Below are 17972 nucleotides of genomic sequence, written 5' to 3'. Positions count from 1 at the left end.
TGTCAATTACAAGGACGCAAGCTACCTCGGTGCCAAATTTCATACAAATCGGTTAAGCGGATAGGTTTTTAGGAATCCCGTTGGAACTCTTTGATTTTCCGGGATAAAAAGCCTATGTCCGTTCCCGGGATGTAAGCTAACCCTGTACCAAATTTCGTCAGAATCGGTTAAACTGTTGGGCCGTGAAAAGGCAGCAGACAGACAGACAGACAGCAAGACAGACACACACACTTTCGCATTTATAATATTATTAGTAAAATTAGTAAATTAGTAATTAGTATGGATTAGTACCTACTGCAAGTATTAAGTAGGTATTTGAGTGACACCAATTTCTTGCAACTCTATTGCATAGGTAAGTAGAAATGTCGGATCAGCAATATTAATAATAATACTATCAGAAATTCCGTGTACCGTGGGCGGAGGATGTTTATGCTATAGGATACCAAGTAAGATCATCGTGGCCATATAGGAAATTGCTGACGGCTGAAACTGCATAGGTACTTTTTATTGCAAGTTACAATGCTTCTAAGAACTTTCAGCGTTGGTCTCATAACCACGTCTATGTAAAATATAAATTCAGATACTTACGAGTACTTGCCACCCATTACCTAGTAGATATAATATTATGTACGTTCTATTTTTAGGGTTCCGTACCTCAAAAGGAAAAACGGAACTCTTATTAGGATCATTTTGTTGTCTGTCTGTCCGTCCGTCCGTCGTGTCTGTCAAGAAAACCTATAGGGTACTTCCCGTTGACCTAGAATCATGAAATTTGGTAGGTAGGTAGGTCTTATAGCACAAGTAAAGGAATAAATCCGAAAACTGCGAATTTGTAGTTATATCATTAAAAAAAATTGAAATGAGTTTCAATTTTCAAAGTAAGATAACTATACCTAGTGGGGTATCATATGAAAATGCTTTACTTGTATATTATAAAATAGATTTTTATTTATTTTTATGCATGATAGTTTTTGATTTATCGTGGAAAATGTTGGTAAAAATATCCGAGTACAGAACCCTCGGTGCGCGAGTCTGATTCGCACCTGGCCGGTTTTTTATGTTGAATGTTTATGAATATAATGTTTTCCACATTATAATGTTCTCACAGGTGTGTTATCATTATCATCAATCTCAAAAATGTGTTTGTACAGCACTAAACCTCTCAAAGGAGCTCGCAAAGGAGGTCCTGAAGGGGTTTACCTACCTGGCTGGGTAGAGCGAATGGAAGGAGTAAGGTGGTAAGACTTACGAAAGACGAGTAGGAAAATCTGATTGAAGGGACGACCAAGCGTGTCTTCTGGCGTAGCCCATTTAAAAACTTTACACCTCCACGAGGAATGAACCCCCCAAAAATCTAATAAGAATTCCTAACATCCTGACTATTGCCTGCTACTTAGGTATATTATTGTTACTATTTTTGAAAGAACACTTTTTTAGGTTTAACCCCTTTTTTTGTTGACTAGGAGAAAGCTTCTTAAAATACCTAATCTCATTGGGGAGTGATCTGGTTATGTATATGTAGTTTCTACAGATAAAAAAACGTTTCCTGTGATTAATTCAGAAAATGATTAAGATAAAAAATAATTAAGATTACCTCAGATTAAGTATTATTTTATTTTTCTTAAAGTGGCCGTAATAAATAAGTATGTCTTGGAAAAGTTTGCCTTGATAATAATATTATCTGACTCTTCGATAAGTACTTAATAATATTATTCCATTAATTCGAGTCGTCGGCGTCGTAACGCATACCGAAAACGTAATGACAAAAAATAGTAATAAATTCAATGTTTTGTACAAATCAAACTGTTATTTGCTTACTTCAAATTGAGACAAGTGAAATAATACCAGAAAATTGGTTCACTTGTTTTGATTTTGCAAATAATAAGAGTCATCATGTGAATAGTGACGCTCGTTGCTTGATAAGGGCTTATAAAATTTATATAAAGAAGTGATTCTGTATCGAACGACATATTATAATTGCCTTCTGTACGTCGAGCACTATAAAACAGTCCGAGATTCCAAGTTATCGCATTTATTGACGCGTTATCGGACACTGAAGACCTCTCTGGTAGAATTATCAGTTGTTTGTTTGATTAAGTTTGATTTTGTGTAGTGATGGCTCCAATCCATGCCGATGTTAATATGAATGGGAGCAAGGCCGACTCAATCCCGAAGACGACTTTGCCTGAAGTTGAAACAGAAAACAATGGAAATAAACGGTAGGGGTCTCTTTATTTTTAAAATAATATTGAGTAGTTTTTATACAATCACTAGCTGACGCCCGCGACTTCGTCCGCGTGGATTTAGGTTTTTCGAAATCCCGGGGGAACTCTTTGGTTTTCCTGGATAAAAAGTAGCCTATGTGCTAATCCAGGATATTATCTATCTCCATTCCAAATTTCAGCCGAATCCGTCCAGTAGTTTTTGCGTGATTGAGTAACAAACATCCAAACATCCACACTTTCACATTTATAATATTAGTAGGATGTGAAAGTGTCTTTGTTTGTTGGTTTGCTTTTCAAAATTACGCCACAACGGAGCAACGAATCGTCATGATTTTTTTGGATGGATATAGTTTTTATAGATTTACTATGGGACCCTTAAAACGTAAACCCACGCGAATAAAGCCGCGGGCATCAGCTAGTTAGTTAAAAATATAACAACTATATCCCATCTGCCAATGGGAATCATCAAAACGTTTAAATTATTTACCAGAATTCTCGTGGATGATGACATGCAATGAAACAATTACATGTAACATGCATGTTGATTGCTGACTGAGCTAACTCAACTGGGGTTAATTGGTAATGTCTCTATCGAACTGATATCAATGGCAAAATGGTTAATGCGTGATTTGTTGATGTAGGTACCTATGCGAAATTCTGTGATAGTATTATTAAGCGGTTAACGATCTAACGACCTCGGTAGAGAATTTAAATGTCGCTTTATAAATAATTTACCGGTAAAACCTGTCATAATTAGTTTCGGAGAATCTCGGTGGTAATGAATCAATACACGATAATCTAGTTGACGAAGAGCTATTTGCCTTGCACCTGCTTTGTTAGTTTGTTTACAATACGAGTCAAGTCGTTATCACAAAGCCTTGTAAACTCGTTTGTAGGCAATACATTCACCCTATGCAGTGCTTCGTTTTAAAGTTCCCTTGACTTTAAAAACCGGCCAAGTGCGAGTCGGACTCGCGCACCGAGGGTTCGGTACTCGGGTATTTTTTCGACATTTTGCGTGATAAATCAAAAACTATTAAGTATAAAAATAAATAAAAATCAGTTTTAGAATATACTAGCTGATACCCGCGACTTCGTTCGCGTGGATGTAGGTTTTTAAAATTCCCGTGGGAACTCTTTGATTTTCCGGGATAAAAAGTAGCCTATGTGCTAATCCAGGGTATAATCTATCTCCATTCTAAATTTCAGCCCAATCCGTCTAGTAGTTTTTGCGTGAAGGAGTAACAAACATACACACTCACACACACACACACACACACACACACACACACACATACAAACTTTCTCCTTTATAATATTAGTGTGACAGGTAAAGCCCTTTCAAATGATACCCCACTAGGTATGGTTTTCTCGCCGCAACGAAGCAACGGAGTGACCTAATTTTTACATGGTCATAGTTCAAGACCGAGAGTGACAGAGGCTACATTTTATCCCGGAAAATCAAAGAGTTCGCACGGGTTTTTTGAAACCTAAATCCACGCGAACGAAGTCGCGGGCATTAACTAGTAGGTACATAATATAAATACTTAAACCTTCTCGAGAAATCGTCTGAATGTAAATAAAACTCAAGTACCTATCGTATATTTAATAAACTTTTAGATGTCAATCAAGGCATAAAAAGACAAGGTCGAATAAGTTATCTCGCCAAAATTTTCTGGCTTTCATTGAATCTATATCTATACTTACTAATAAATAAAATTGATGTGACTGTTTGTTTGAGCGGGCTAATCTTCGGAACGGCTGAACCCATTTTGACAGGACTTTCACAGACAAGTAGAGGATTAACCAAGGAGTAAGATACCGACCTTTTAACCGACTTTGAAAAATGTTTGAGTTGTGTTTTTCTACCTATCTACCGCCCGCCCTCTCACTAAAAAACATGCAAGAAAAGCCAGCCACCAAGCAAGCCACACGAACCACCACCACGCAGCACCACACAAGGGCGGGCGGTGCATGTCGCATGCTGCATGTTGCACCATACATATTTCTTTGGTTTGGCGGATTATAGCAAAATAAGCTTTTGGTTCCTTGTAGAAAAAAAAATATTTTATAAGTATTTAGTAACTTTAAAGTAGTAGTAATAACTTACTTTAACGTCTTATAAGACATTAAAGTAAGTTATTTGTAAGTAACTTTATAAAGTTCTTATTATAGTAAATCATAAGATTATTTTCTTACTATGCTTATTCATGATTATTATAATAAGTATTGTATTTACCTACTTCCGACTTCGGTAGGTATCTACACCGTATCTACGTTATTCGTAAGACATTATCAATCAAGCAAACACACTAGGTAATCTAATGCCCAGTTGGTTATTAACTATAGATAACCACAGTACTAAGAACTGTCCACTAGCAATAAAACTTGCAGAAGTCAGTGAGCAAGAAATTGCAGAAGTTACTTTCCACAAAAAAAAAAAAAAAATTAAAAAACCGACTTGGTGGAATTGTTTACACCATTACTACAAACTACAAAGTGCAAGTGACTAGTCAGAGTTGACTTCTGCTTGATTTTTATTGCTAGTTATACATCGACGTTGCTAGAAGACACTTGGACTTTTTGTCTAATCCATATCCATAGTAATATTATAAATGCGAAAGTGTGTCTGTCTGTCTGTCTGCTACCTTTTCACGGCCCAACAGTTTAACCGATTCTGACGGGTACAGGGTTAGCTTATATCTCAGGGACGGACATAGGCTACTTTTTATCCCGGAAAATCAAAGAGTTCCCGCGGGATTCCTAAAGACCAGTCCACTTAACCGATTTGTATGAAAGGTACCGAAATAGCTTGCGTCCCTGTAATCGAAATAGGCAACTTTATATCCCGGAAAATCAAACAGTTCCCACGGGATCTTTAAAAACCTAAATCCAGGCGGACGAAGTCGCGGGCGTCCTCTAGTAATAAATAATTTATCAACCTACCTATGCATATAGTCAACTAGGTATTTATTATTTTTACATTGATTAGTTCGTAGGTATGTAGAAAATGTTGTTTCTGACCTTGACAAGACATTTCTGTTCCTTTTAGGTATTCATACGAGATGCTTGTGGAGACTGCAAACTTCCTCTTATCTAGAACTGCAGTGAGACCCATCATTGGTGTGATATGCGGCTCTGGGATGGGTTCGTATTGGAACGAGGGTATATATTGCTTATGTTATTAATAAGCATAGTTACTATCACGAGGTCATTGCTTTTATTACCCGACTGCGGCAAAGCCAAAAGGAAGGGTTATTTTAGCAGTCTATGTATGTATGTATGTATGTTTGTATGTTTTTTTGTATCCAGATTCTGTGTGTTCCACCGTAGCGCCTAAACTACTGAGCCGATTTTGATGAATGAGGTGTCAATTGATACGTTGTGAAGGCCCGGGTGACATAGGCTATATTTTATACGAATAAAAAACAAATTAAATGTTACATCAAAAAAAGTAGGGGTATCCAAAAAAATTTTATTTTTATTTTGTATTGAGTGGGATGTCAAATGAAAGAGAAAAAAATTCTGAGTTCATAAATATAAATCTACCATAACATAAAATATACCAAGCGACAGAAAACCAATTTTACTATAATATTTCAGCTATTATTAAGACGATCGCAGTCGGGTTTTAGTTTTCAACTTTATCTTGTAATGACTATAGATGATTCCCGCGACTTTTTCCAAGTAGATTTACTTAAAGTAGCCTATATTCGTCTCCACTCTCCGGGATGTAAGCTATCTGTGTGCCAAGCAAACAAATGAAGTCCACAACTTCGACTTAGGTTTTTTTTACATCCCGTGTAATGTAATTGATTTTCCGGGACAAAAAGAAGCCTATGTCTGTCCCTGGGATACCAGTTGTCTCTATACCAAACGTCAAAATCGGTTGAAAACGATGTTTAAACTTATAATTTTTTGACTAGTCGCTTAATATGATAACTTACGGACAGACTAATCAAACTATAATTTATAGCTTTATTCATTAGCTCATTAGTCATAATGAAAATTAACGAAGTTAATGCATGCATTCGAAATATTCAAATTATTAGAGTTCTGTATAAGAAAAAGGACCGATAAAGGATCACTTCGTTGTCCGCCTGTCTGTATGTCTGTCTATCTGCCGTGTCTGTCAAGATCCGACAAGGGAATTAAAACCCTTAGGTAACTACTTCCCGTTGACCAAGAATCATGAAAGGCAGTTAGTAATGTCCTAAAGGCCTTATAGCAAAAGTAAAAAGAAAAATCCGAAAATCGTGAATTTGAAAATATCCAAGTGTTCCTTCTTATACGATGTAGGTACGGAACCTTTCGTGTGCGAGTCCAACTAGCACTTGACCGGTTTTTTCTTATCGCAGGTTCACTGGCTGAGAATATAGCAGACGCGCAATGTATTCCGTATGACGAGATTCCTAATTTTCCAATAAGCACAGTGGAGGGTCACCACGGCCAGCTAGTGTTTGGGCATCTTAATAACGTTCCAGTGGTTGCTATGCAGGGCCGTTTCCATTATTATGAGGGATACCCACTTTGGAAGGTGAGTTTATTCGTAAATAAAAACAGCTTTAGATATATTCGTCCAGTTTTCCAGAAAAAATCAGACGGCGATACTTTCTCTTTAATTTATTTTTTACTAGTTTTATAATGCTTCTTTTTTACTCTGCTTGTGTGAGCTAAATCAAAAATAGAGAAGCAGGAACTGGTTCATTGACTCATTCACATGACACAATTGAACCACATAAGATACATCAATATTATCTTAAATATGGTATCATTATTTTGCGATTTGACATTAGCTAATGTCAAAACGTGTTGTTTTATTAACCCCCGACCCAAAAAGAGGCTATAAGGTTGACGTGTATATCTGTATATCTGTCATCGTAGCTCCTAAACTAATGAACCGATTTTAATTTAGGTTTTTTTTGTTTAAAAGGTGGCTTGATCGAGTGTTCTTAGCTATAATCCCAGAAAATCGGTTCAGACGTTTGGAAGTTATTTACCATTTAGAGGGTTTTGTGTCAGGGGTTTTTTAATTTTTAATATTATTAAAAATTCGACTGTAATGTAAGTAATTAGTAAGTTCTACCAACCTAGGTAAAGCCCAATTAATATTTACTAGGTAGGTACCTAAGAATGTAAATCGTAGAAACGTCTCGATTGACTGATGCAACGAGCTCGAACAATTGATGTTCAGTCAAAAGGTTATCTTTTTTTAATGACGATTAAGATAATTATCGAATCTACGTTCGTATTTCCAACAACAATAGATAAATAGGCATGCGTATCTATAAATAATTTCATGAATTATTTTAAAAAGCCAAACGAATGAAACATAATTTTAATTGAGTTGAAAGATTTTTTAATCAAATAAACTTTTATAAGTGCTTTTGAATAGTCAAATGCATCCACCAGGCATTGGTTCAGACTTTGGAATGCCTTTCCTACCAAAAGGAGCCAGCTAAAAACTCGGCAGTTGCTCTTTCAAAGATTCGATGAAGGTCAATCACGGCAACCTTCTCAATATTTTAGTAGTAGATAGAAGAATTAGTCTAGTCATTCAAAGCGGGAAGCTTTGAATAGCTAGACTAATTCTTTGTCTGTGATAGCTGCCAGCTCTTCGGTCTCCTGTGATGTCGACTAACCTTTTTGCTACTCGTATTTCCCTAAAAAGCCTTATAGCGCTACCCACGGACCAAGGGTCTCGACACCGAATGGGACAAAAATCACATTCGGAGCCTAGACCCCTGTATTTACATGCTTTAGCTTTTTCAGCCGCTTCACAAGCCGCACCAGCTCTGTTTAAGACGTTAAACAGAGCTGGTGCGGCTAACGTTAACGCATTCGCGTTTGTCTGTGTAATCTATATTATAGTCCTGGATTAGAACTTTCAACGCATTTTTCATTATATAAGACATAACTAATATTCTATATGATTTTCACCATTATATTTTAAACAATATGGAAAATAGGAAAATAGAAACACGTGACACATAGTCTCTACTTACTCTTAGATAGAATTTGTGGAATATACCTAGAACATTATTTGTAAAAAGACCCATTCGTACGAATTCGGAGCGAGGTAACTAGACTTTAGGTTGTTATGAGAGAGAGTTATTACGTAGATATTTAGCGCTCGTTAATAAAATTACCTACCTCGTTATCCACATTTCTATATCCGGAAAGATTTAATATAGATTTCGTGCGAGTGTGGGAGCGACATATTATTATACTTACAAATTATTATTATGAATACCTATCTACTTTATTTTTAGTACCTATTAGGAAAAACTTGAATTTGCAAACTTTTACGCCTGACCGGTCCGGTAACACACCTACTTTTGCCACGAACAAGATACTACAGCGCATTATTAGGTATATGTAGAGATATATAATCTGTTACCAAGCGTAAGTACTCGTACCTACATACTTTGATTCAATTTCGTAGGCCTTCATGCTTCAGTATAAAATTATATGAAGATACATTACATAACTGTAGTTTCCAGAAGCATCAGAATACAAAACAATCAGATGTTTTGCTATGAAGTTACATTGGCGGTTGCTCAGTGCCTGTTTTTTGAGCTTCAAGCTTAAGCTGTAGTGCGTTTCATCGAATAGTACCTATGGCGTTATGTTGGCTCCCCTGTCTGTCCAAGTCATTGGCACCATATTTGCATAAGAAGACGCAGATTTTGTTTATTTTCATTAGATTTTCCTGAATGAATGAAATGAAAATCAAATGAAAATAAACAAAATCTGCGTCTTCTCATGCCAATATGGTGCCAATGACCACCCAACAGACAGGGGAGCCAACATAACGCCATAGTTATTATTTGACGAAACGCACTATATCTGCAATTATCATCAAAATAGTTCGCTAGGCTGTCTGGCAATAAACCAAAATAAATACCTACCTAATTAATGATAATAATTAATTACTAAATCTACTAAGTATTTAGCTGTTTTAATCGAGTCGCACTTTAATTAATTGATCACGGTACCTACGACCGAAACTTTTTGAAAAAATATTTCGCGTGCTTTCGCGCGCTTGTGAAGAATGGAATGCAACCATCAACCATTTTTCACATTTTTGAAATACCAATGTAGCGCCGCCTGTGTCGCTGTTTAAATAATTTTTACTGGGTTCCGTAGGTACCTCAAAAGGAAAAAAAGACCCTTATAGGATCACTTTGTTGACTGTCTGTCTGTCAAGAAACCTATAAGGTATTACGTCTTCCGATTGACCTAGAATCATGAAATTTGGCGGACAGTTAGGTAGATCTTACACAAGTAAAGCGAAAAATCTGAAACCCGTGAATTTGTGGTTACATCAGATTTTTTATTATTAAAAAGGGTTAGTTTTTGACGGTGCAAAATCCTTCGTGTGCAAGTCTGACTCGCTTTGACCGGTTTATTTTTTATTTTCATTAATTAAAATTATTTAATTAATCAAGAATGATACGAATTAAGAATTGAGATTTAAGTTACAACTAATTTCTGTAAATACCTACACACGTACCTAGGTATTACTAGGTACCTATGTAACACCACATTATTATCTATCTAATAAGTAATAACCCGTTTCTCAATTTGATTTCATAGTGCTGTTTACCAGTCAGAGTGATGAAGCTACTCGGGGTGAAGACATTAGTCGCAACGAATGCCGCCGGAGGTCTTAACCCGAACTTTAAAATCGGTGATTTGATGATCGTAAAGGACCACATCAACATGATGGGCTTCGCTGGTAACAATCCCCTACACGGACCCAATGATGAACGATTCGGACCACGCTTTCCACCAATGAACAAAGCTTATAATTACGAGTACAGGAAGATTGCTAAAGAGGTAAGGAAACTTTAGTATCTACTTATTTACCCAAATAGTAGGTAGGTACCTAATTTTTTGCTAAAATGGGGAAATCTTCTTAAAATACCCAAACATCCTGGGGAAAACAGGATATATAAGATTTCTACCTATTAAAACCCACTCGGTAGCCACCTTCAGCGCATATTGGAAGGCTCCGAGATCTCTTTTAGAACTCTTCGGTGCACACAATTAGTACCTACCTATTAAAAAATCACTTCAAGACTACAACTCTCAAACTACATGTACTTAACTCAAAATACATGTAACTATACATAGAAAAGGATAACATTGATCTAGAAATTTATCAACGTTGTCGACCTATGCAACTTCCACTGAGCTTACGCAGTAACTCCCAACTTTTCTACTTTCGTGACGCGTACCTGCCTATGTAAAAATCTACAAGTCCTATCTTTACGTACTTAAAGCTCTACCGAAAAGCTCTGAAACAGCTGAGGCTACAGCTCTGAAATATTTGCTCTGTTGACGCAGGCTCCCAATATAGGTATTAGGTACATATCTTTAGTCTCACGCGCAGATGTCTTTTAGTTCTAAAAACGTCACGTTCGAACGATTAGGTAGATAGGTACTTATACAATGAACGAAGATTAGTGTTTTGTGTATTAGAGATTAACGTGCTCATTGTTACGAGTACATTCTATTCTACTGTTCATATTTACGACATATCATTTCAAGATATAATAGGTTATCTTGAGGTTTGAACTGATGTATCTAAAGAATGAAGACTTGTTTAAAAATCCGGTCAAGTGCGATAAGACTCGCCCTCCGATGGTTCCGTAGCTTGGAAATAAACATAAATATGCAGTTACTTTGTTAAAAACGAATACGTACCTACCTAAGCTTTTATTTGGATCGTAAAACTCAATTTGTTTGTAATGGTTTATTACCGATTCCTAAAAGACTGAGCTATTAGTTATAGTAATTATTAGACTTCGTTTGATATGCCCTGAAAACTTTACTCAAAACTCTGTCATATATCTATACTAATAATATAAGTGCGAAAGTGTGGCTGTCTGTCTGCTACGTTTTCACGGCCCAACTGCTGAACCGATATCAATGAAAGGTACAGATTTGGGATACATCCCGGGGAAGGACATAGGCTACTTTTATCCCGGAAAATCAAAAAGTTCCTACGGGATTTCAAAGAAACCGAATTCCACGCTTGCGAAGCCGCGGGCATCCTCTAGTTTAATATAAGTACATAGTATTCTTAGTTCCACAGTTCACAAGTAAGATCCGGGACAGGTTAATGATAGTACTTATATAAAAAAAATTGCAGGTTGCCAAAGAGCTGAACATACAAGACATTGTAAGGGAAGGCGTGTACACGTGTTTGGGAGGCCCTAACTTCGAAACTGTGGCTGAAATCAACATGCTTAAAATGGTCGGCGTGGATGCTGTAGGCATGTCTACAGTGCATGAGGTAAATAGTAAATACCTACCTATTTTGTAGTTTACCTAATAATAGACAAATAGATTGTATCTATAGGATAACGCATTATGGTTGGGATTTGGTCCTCGAATGCGGTAGAGACCTTTTGGCAGTCGTACTACCCCTACGATGGACCGACGACGATACAAAGCGGCTGGCGGGAAGTGGCTAGATGAGGAAGGCTGATGGCCGGATGTGGTGGCGCTCTATAGGTAAGGCCTATGTCCAACAGTGGACGTCCACAGGCTGATGATGATGACCTCCAAAAGATTTTATGTACCAGTAGCGTCTAAAAAATAACTACCTAAGTATACACCTATAAAATGTCTTGTTAGTCTAGTTTAGCATGTTCGACTGTAGGTGACGAGGTCCGGGGTTCGATTCTCGGATCGGGCCAAAGATAGTGGGAATTCTAAGTACCTAATAGTTAAGAGTAAGGAAAGTGCCATTGTAGTTACTTTTATGTATTGCTCGGAGATCTCTATCCCGGTCGTGTCGGATTTGCCGTCCCATCGCACTATGAGAGTGAGGGAATGAAGAGCGCATCTGTATTTACGCACACTCTTGTTCACTAGGATATCTTCCGCATAGGCAGCTAACTTCTTTGTAATCGCCACCACATTTGGAATCTGATGATGAAGTTAAAAAAATTTAAACCTAGAGAGGTTTAAAATTTTAGACTAGACTAGACCTAGAAACCTCTTATCTTTCAGGTGATCACTGCGAGGCATTGCGACATGAACGTATTCGGGCTATCTCTTATCACGAATGAATGTGTGACAAGCTATGAGCACGAAGCTGAAGCAAACCACGAAGAAGTCCTGGACGTAGGGCGTATGCGACAGGATATATTAAGGAGATACATCTCAAAACTCGTCGGTAGGTTCGCTGCGATACTGAAAAGAGATAGTCCCTGAAGCAAAAACTCACGCTACTTCTGATGGAAACGCTGATCTTTATTAGATCTTATACCATAAAAATATATTATATTTATTAAAATTAGGTACTTCTTAGCACTTACCTACTTAATTCAAAAAAACGTGACAATAGCTAGAGGTTAAAGGCCATAGCTCACTAGCCACCCAGCACCCAACCTTTATATGGACTTCTATGGACAAACGCTTTAACTCCGTGCAAGGCGATCCGCATAGTGAACGTATGTCCATAGAAGTCCATACAAAGAATACTAACCGCGCGAGTCGAGGCGGTGTAGGTCGGGTGCCGGGTGGCTCTAATGAGCTATGACCTTTAGCATGTATACTTTGTTCTAAAACTTATATCGCTGGCTGTAAACTTATTAAGTGTTATTTAATATTTTAAGAATTGAATGAATCTGATGCCATTTTATTCTATTTGGTCTAAGTATAGGTAGGGTATAAAATAACTGTGACCAAAGCGGTGGGTTTGAAACTAGTTGGGCTTACGTCGACTAAATACGTGAGTAGGTATAGCCGTAACAATCTATACTTATAATAGATATAAATCAGTTATAAAAATATCAAAAAGTAATTTTACTTAGAGAATATTATTATTTTAAGTAAGTTTAAGTAGCATAAAGGCACTGTAAAAAGGTCGGTGGTTCAAACCTCACCTGTTGCACGATTGTCGTACCTACCTACACCTTACACAAGCTTTACGCTTAGTTGGAGGGGAAAGGGGAATACTAGTCATGATCAACATGACTAATATTCTTTTAAAAAAAATAAGCTCGCAAAGCACATCTTTTAAAAATGTCTATTACGGAACTATGTATTTAACAATAATGGAAAGTTCATAAAAAATACTCTGACCTGCCTTCTTGGACTTCGGAGGGATCCTTATCATTAGCCATATGTAAATTATATTATTAATAAACTAAAAATGTATTGATTTAATAAAGCTTCCTACCTGCATTACGTATTTTTATTTAAGTACCTACTTTCAATCATTCCTACACGAAAAAGAAATTTTATTAAAACTCTTTATTATTAGAGGCTTTCTGTCATTTTAGAAATATTTACGGTTAAGAATGGATTAGGAATAAAAATTCCATCTTTTATTACTTCATAAAACATTTATTGATCTAATTTAAAACGAAATCTTAAAACTTATAAAATCTCATTCAGTATCTTACAATCCTAATATAATTTAATTTTCGACAATTCCATTCACAACACGTCTACGAAAGGGTCATTGTTAAAAATAAGAAAACCGTTTGCTTTCGTATTTAGATCACAAAACATACGTGTTCAAGAAACTTTAAGACTGAAATCTATAGGGCGTACTTTGACTTTGCTCAGAATTAACAGGGCTTTAATTATGACTGCGTAGTGTACAAAAACAGATCTCAACCAGGCTTGTGTATTTATTCTTTAGGACTTGCGCAAACCTCCATCTTCTTCTTCTCTCTGGGCTGGTTTCCGCACTTAAAAAACGAACTACGATTGTATGGAGTAGGTGGCGCAGAGACCCCTCTTAAGTCTTAGTTAAAATGAGATAGATCTATGTCAGCAATGTAACTCTGTCATGTTTTAAGTCTGAGCAAAGTCAAAGTTTGCTCTATTGATCCCTAAGTGCACTCAAAACAAGTAGTTCAATTTGAAGTTGTAACATGGCGGTTTGCGCAAGTCATAGACCTAAAGAATAAATACACAAGCCTGGTTGAGATCTGTTTTTGTACACTGCGCAGTCATACGCCTCGTGTTCAGATTGGACTACTTATAGATATACTATGAGATAGCACTAGATATACCTACTATGTGAACTTCAAAATGCTCAAAGTAAATTGATTAGTTTTTAGGAAACAAATGAGCACATTCCGCACACGCATCTTCAATCTTAGGATATTTAAACTTGAATCCATACTCCAAGGTTCGTTTCGGCGTAACATGTTGTCCTTTTGTTAACAACATCGCTCTCTCCTCATTCAGAAGGAAATTCAATACGAACTCTGGCACTGGAAAGATGGCTGGTCGGGATAGTGCTTTAGCGAAAGCCTAAAAAGGAATAAAGAATCATTGAGATTACGCCACAATTGGTGGTAGGTATAAAAACAAAATATTCTATGGGGGAAAAAAAATCAGAATAAAAAAGTTATTAGCTTTTAAAATTTATTCCCCAACACAAACTAATACCCTTCAATTTTTAGTACACGCATAGTAGCGTAGTGAATATACTAAATAGCTGTTACTATAATGAGCATATACAATAGTGACAGACTATTAGAAAATTAATCATTTGTGGTGCGATAAATTAATTTTTTTTTTAAATAAACAACGCTTGTGACCGTCTAGACACTTCTATCATTTTTTCAAACTTAAATGTGAGCATGTGTGCATTGGGAAATTGTGAATTTCCCCATGCACATTAGGGTGCATTCATATAACCCACACAGCTACAGACAGTGGCTTTCAAATGTAAGGTACAGTGGGGTCAATTTGAATGCTCCTTATTTGAAAACTACTGAACCAATTTTGATGAAATGCGAATGAACCTGAATCAATTGGAATTTTATCAGCCGATTTTGACTGCGAAATCTCAGATTAAAAAAATCTATAAGAAATCTTTGATTTTATAGGTAAATATCTTATTTCCGTCTGCAGGATGCAAACTATCTCTGTTCCTATCTTTCGGAAAAATCGGTTCAGCGGTTGAGTCGTGAAAACAGAGATAGAAACACTTTCATAGATTTTACTAAAGATGGGTAAAGCTGTGATAGCCTAGTGGAAGTCGGGGGTGCGATCCCAGGCACGCACCTCTTAACTTTTCAGTTATGTGCGTTTTAAGCAATTAAATATCACTTGCTTTAACGGTAAAAGAAAACATCGTGTGAAAACCTGCATGCCTAAAAGTTCTCCATGTACTCAAAGGTGTGTGGAGTTTGCCAATCCGCATTGGGCCAGCGTGGCAGATACATCCTTCTCACTCTGAGAAGAAACCTGTGCTCAATAAAGAGCCGGTAATGGGTTGATCGTGAAAGGTATGGATTTTTCATTATCTTTCAAAAATCTAAAGTAACTTTATTACCTTCGTGAATTCCGCATTTGTGATGATATGAGGAGCAACGCCATTGAGTATGCCCTTAACTTCTTTGCATTCTATAGAGAATTGTATTAACCTTATCAGATCTTCTATGTGTATCCATGGTAGGAATTGTTTACCGGAGGCAATGGGACCTCCAAGTCCGAGGAAAAATGGCAAGAACATGTTTTTAATCATTCCACCCTCGCGACCAATAACAACACCAGACCTAATAATTACCTGAAATATTAAAAACGAGTTTCTTAGAATTTTGATTAAACAATAATTGTGAGCTCACAGAGCATATTACAGTTATAATTTCCAGGCATACAACTATAATTTGTCTATGTTAGATGGATGAACTCAGCTAAATCAAATAGTAATTAATAGACTTATTCCATTTATTCACCCTAAAACAGCCACCCTAGGGTGTATACTGTATACCACCCGCTCGCTCGTATATGGGTTGACTCGCTCCAGCAATGCGCTGGGCTGCAATTGATTTTATATTATGGAATATTATTTAAGTTGAAGAATTGAAAAGAGCAATCGCCGAGTTTCTTGCTGGTTCTTCTTGGTAGGAACGGCATTCCGAACCGGTGGTAAATTATTTTGACGATTCAAAAGCACTTGTATAGGTCGCCATTCGCACCTTGGGATCCCAACGTCTATGGGTTTTTCGAACTATGTGCCCTGACCATTGTCACTTCCACTTCACAACCACTTGAGCAATGTCAGTTACTCTAGTTATCCTACAAACAATACTATGTACAAAGTTACAATATTATGTACTTAATATTACATCATTCCACTTACCAGCCTTACCGGTGGATTTACATTAGCAGCCTTTTCCCAATCAACAAGTAGTCGTGAAAAAAAATCTTGACCTGTTGTTGGACTTGATTCATCGTATTTAGTAGTTTCTGATGGCTCATATGCGCCAACGCCCGTGACTAGCACAAACACTTCTGGTTGTTTTTGACTTTTATTTATGGCTGTAGCCAATGCTCTTGTTGTAAAAACTCGGGAATTATAAATATTTTGCTTAAAGCTAAAAATAGAAAAAACCGGTCCCATGAAAAAATTCCCATGAAAACTTCCTGTGAGATGTTTCCATGGATTTTTAGCCAACTACGGCAAAGCCAAAAGGAAGGGTTATGATTTTAGCAGTCAATATATGGATGTAGGTTTGTATTTATGGATGTTCCACAGTAGTGCCTAAACTACTGAGCCGATTTTGACGAATGAGGTGTCAATCGATTTGTTATTATGGTCTAAACATATGGGGTAACATAGGCTATATTATTTTATATGAAAAAAAAATCGACCTAACAGATGTTACATCCAAAAAAGGGGGTCTCCGAAATTTTTTTTGCTATTGTATTGGGATATCAAATGAAAGAGGAAAAAGTTTCGAGTTTATAAATATAAATATAGTACAATGTTAAAAGACACTGAGCGACAGAGAAACAATTGTATTATATCTATCTCTATCTATCGGCAGTTCGCAGGTAGTAGTCGGGTTTTAGTTCTATTTAATTTAATCTTGTTTAAAAACCTAAATCCATGTTAACAAAGTTGTGAATATTATCTACTTGTAACAGAGATAGCTTACATCCTGCTACTTTTTATCCTGGATAATCAAGTTTCCAAAGGATTTTAAAAACCTCACTGCTATGTGACTAAGACACAGTCATGGACTAAGTTACAGCCATGATTTAGTAAAACTAATTTTACTGTTGTGATTTTGTGTTGTTGAACTAACTATAAAGTCATAAGAGGGAGACTTACCCTGGTGTCCAAGATTTAGTAAAATCCATGAACTGTTGTCCAGCAAGATTTACAACAGCACTAGTGTCTGATGGCAAACCAGAACTTTCTATTGCAGTCCAAGAGATATTATTAGCTGCAGGCATCCGGGATACATTTATGACATTGAAGTTATTTGCTTTTAGGAGTTTATTCAAGCGAGACCCAACAAAACCTGTGCCACCACCTAAGAAATATAAAATATAATTGCTTATTAAATAGTATTATTGTATTAACATTGTATAGGTACCTAATTGATAGGTAAACTACATTCAAAAGATATGCCCACATAATCCCGATGAAGAAGAAAGACTCTAAATCAATAATATAAAAATAAGCTTACCTACTAAAACAGTCCTAGATGCCATTTTTTGGTTAGAGGTTATGTAATCTTCCAAAAAACTGTGGGAGTATTTTTATTTAAAACTTGACAAAATTATAGCTGCAAGATTAACATCTTAGAATTCGTCAAAATTTATAACAATTATCGATATTATATAGTTTCTACACTTTACCGGAGAAAGTTTACATAACAAGAACAACCAAACTTTTGTTTATATTTACGACTCACTTACGACTCATGTACGACCTCAACCTGACACTTGGCACTTGGCAGTTGGCACCAC

General features: G+C 36.5%; 2 protein-coding genes across 3 annotated transcripts; one reads left to right on the top strand and one right to left on the bottom strand.

Moving 5' to 3' along the window:
- Nucleotides 1-1960: 1960 nt before the first annotated feature.
- On the top strand, nt 1961-13430 carry LOC123867959 (purine nucleoside phosphorylase-like). Of its 2 annotated transcripts, none has more exons than XM_045910292.1 (6): nt 1961-2219; nt 5278-5372; nt 6584-6762; nt 9825-10067; nt 11386-11529; nt 12252-13430. In XM_045910292.1, exons 1-6 carry the CDS (start codon nt 2116-2118, stop codon nt 12453-12455), a joined length of 969 nt encoding a protein of 322 aa, XP_045766248.1. In that variant the 5' UTR covers nt 1961-2115; the 3' UTR covers nt 12456-13430. The 2 variants fall into 2 exon arrangements, with proteins under 2 accessions (XP_045766248.1, XP_045766247.1); XM_045910291.1 differs by having other exon boundaries at nt 5278-5390.
- Nucleotides 13431-14097: 667 nt separating this feature from the next.
- Nucleotides 14098-17953, bottom strand: LOC123867961 (epimerase family protein SDR39U1). Its single transcript, XM_045910294.1, has 5 exons — nt 17690-17953; nt 17329-17533; nt 16354-16588; nt 15544-15777; nt 14098-14513 (listed from the first exon to the last, which is right to left on the bottom strand). The coding sequence occupies exons 1-5, from the start codon at nt 17712-17714 to the stop codon at nt 14307-14309; spliced, it is 906 nt and encodes a 301-aa protein (XP_045766250.1). The 5' UTR covers nt 17715-17953; the 3' UTR covers nt 14098-14306.
- Between the last annotated feature and the right edge of the window lie 19 nt (nt 17954-17972).

Source organism: Maniola jurtina, chromosome 9 (assembly GCF_905333055.1).
Source record: "Maniola jurtina chromosome 9, ilManJurt1.1, whole genome shotgun sequence".
Classification (NCBI taxonomy): domain Eukaryota; kingdom Metazoa; phylum Arthropoda; class Insecta; order Lepidoptera; family Nymphalidae; genus Maniola; species Maniola jurtina.
The sequence above is the reverse complement of the archived record's forward strand: the minus strand, read 5'-3'. Positions and strand labels throughout refer to the sequence as shown.

Coding starts and splice junctions, on each gene's coding strand:
- LOC123867959 (XM_045910291.1), top strand. CDS start 2,116: ATGGCTCCAATCCATGCCGATGTTAATATGAATGGGAGCAAGGCCGAC. Junction 2,220..5,277: donor GAAAACAATGGAAATAAACG/GTAGGGGTCTCT, acceptor TGTTCCTTTTAG/GTATTCATACGAGATGCTTG. Junction 6,763..9,824: donor AGGGATACCCACTTTGGAAG/GTGAGTTTATTC, acceptor TTGATTTCATAG/TGCTGTTTACCAGTCAGAGT.
- LOC123867961 (XM_045910294.1), bottom strand. CDS start 17,714: ATGGCATCTAGGACTGTTTTAGTAG. Junction 15,778..16,353: donor TAAATCCACCGGTAAGGCTG/GTAAGTGGAATG, acceptor TTAATATTTCAG/GTAATTATTAGGTCTGGTGT. Junction 14,514..15,543: donor CAAATGCGGAATTCACGAAG/GTAATAAAGTTA, acceptor ATTCCTTTTTAG/GCTTTCGCTAAAGCACTATC.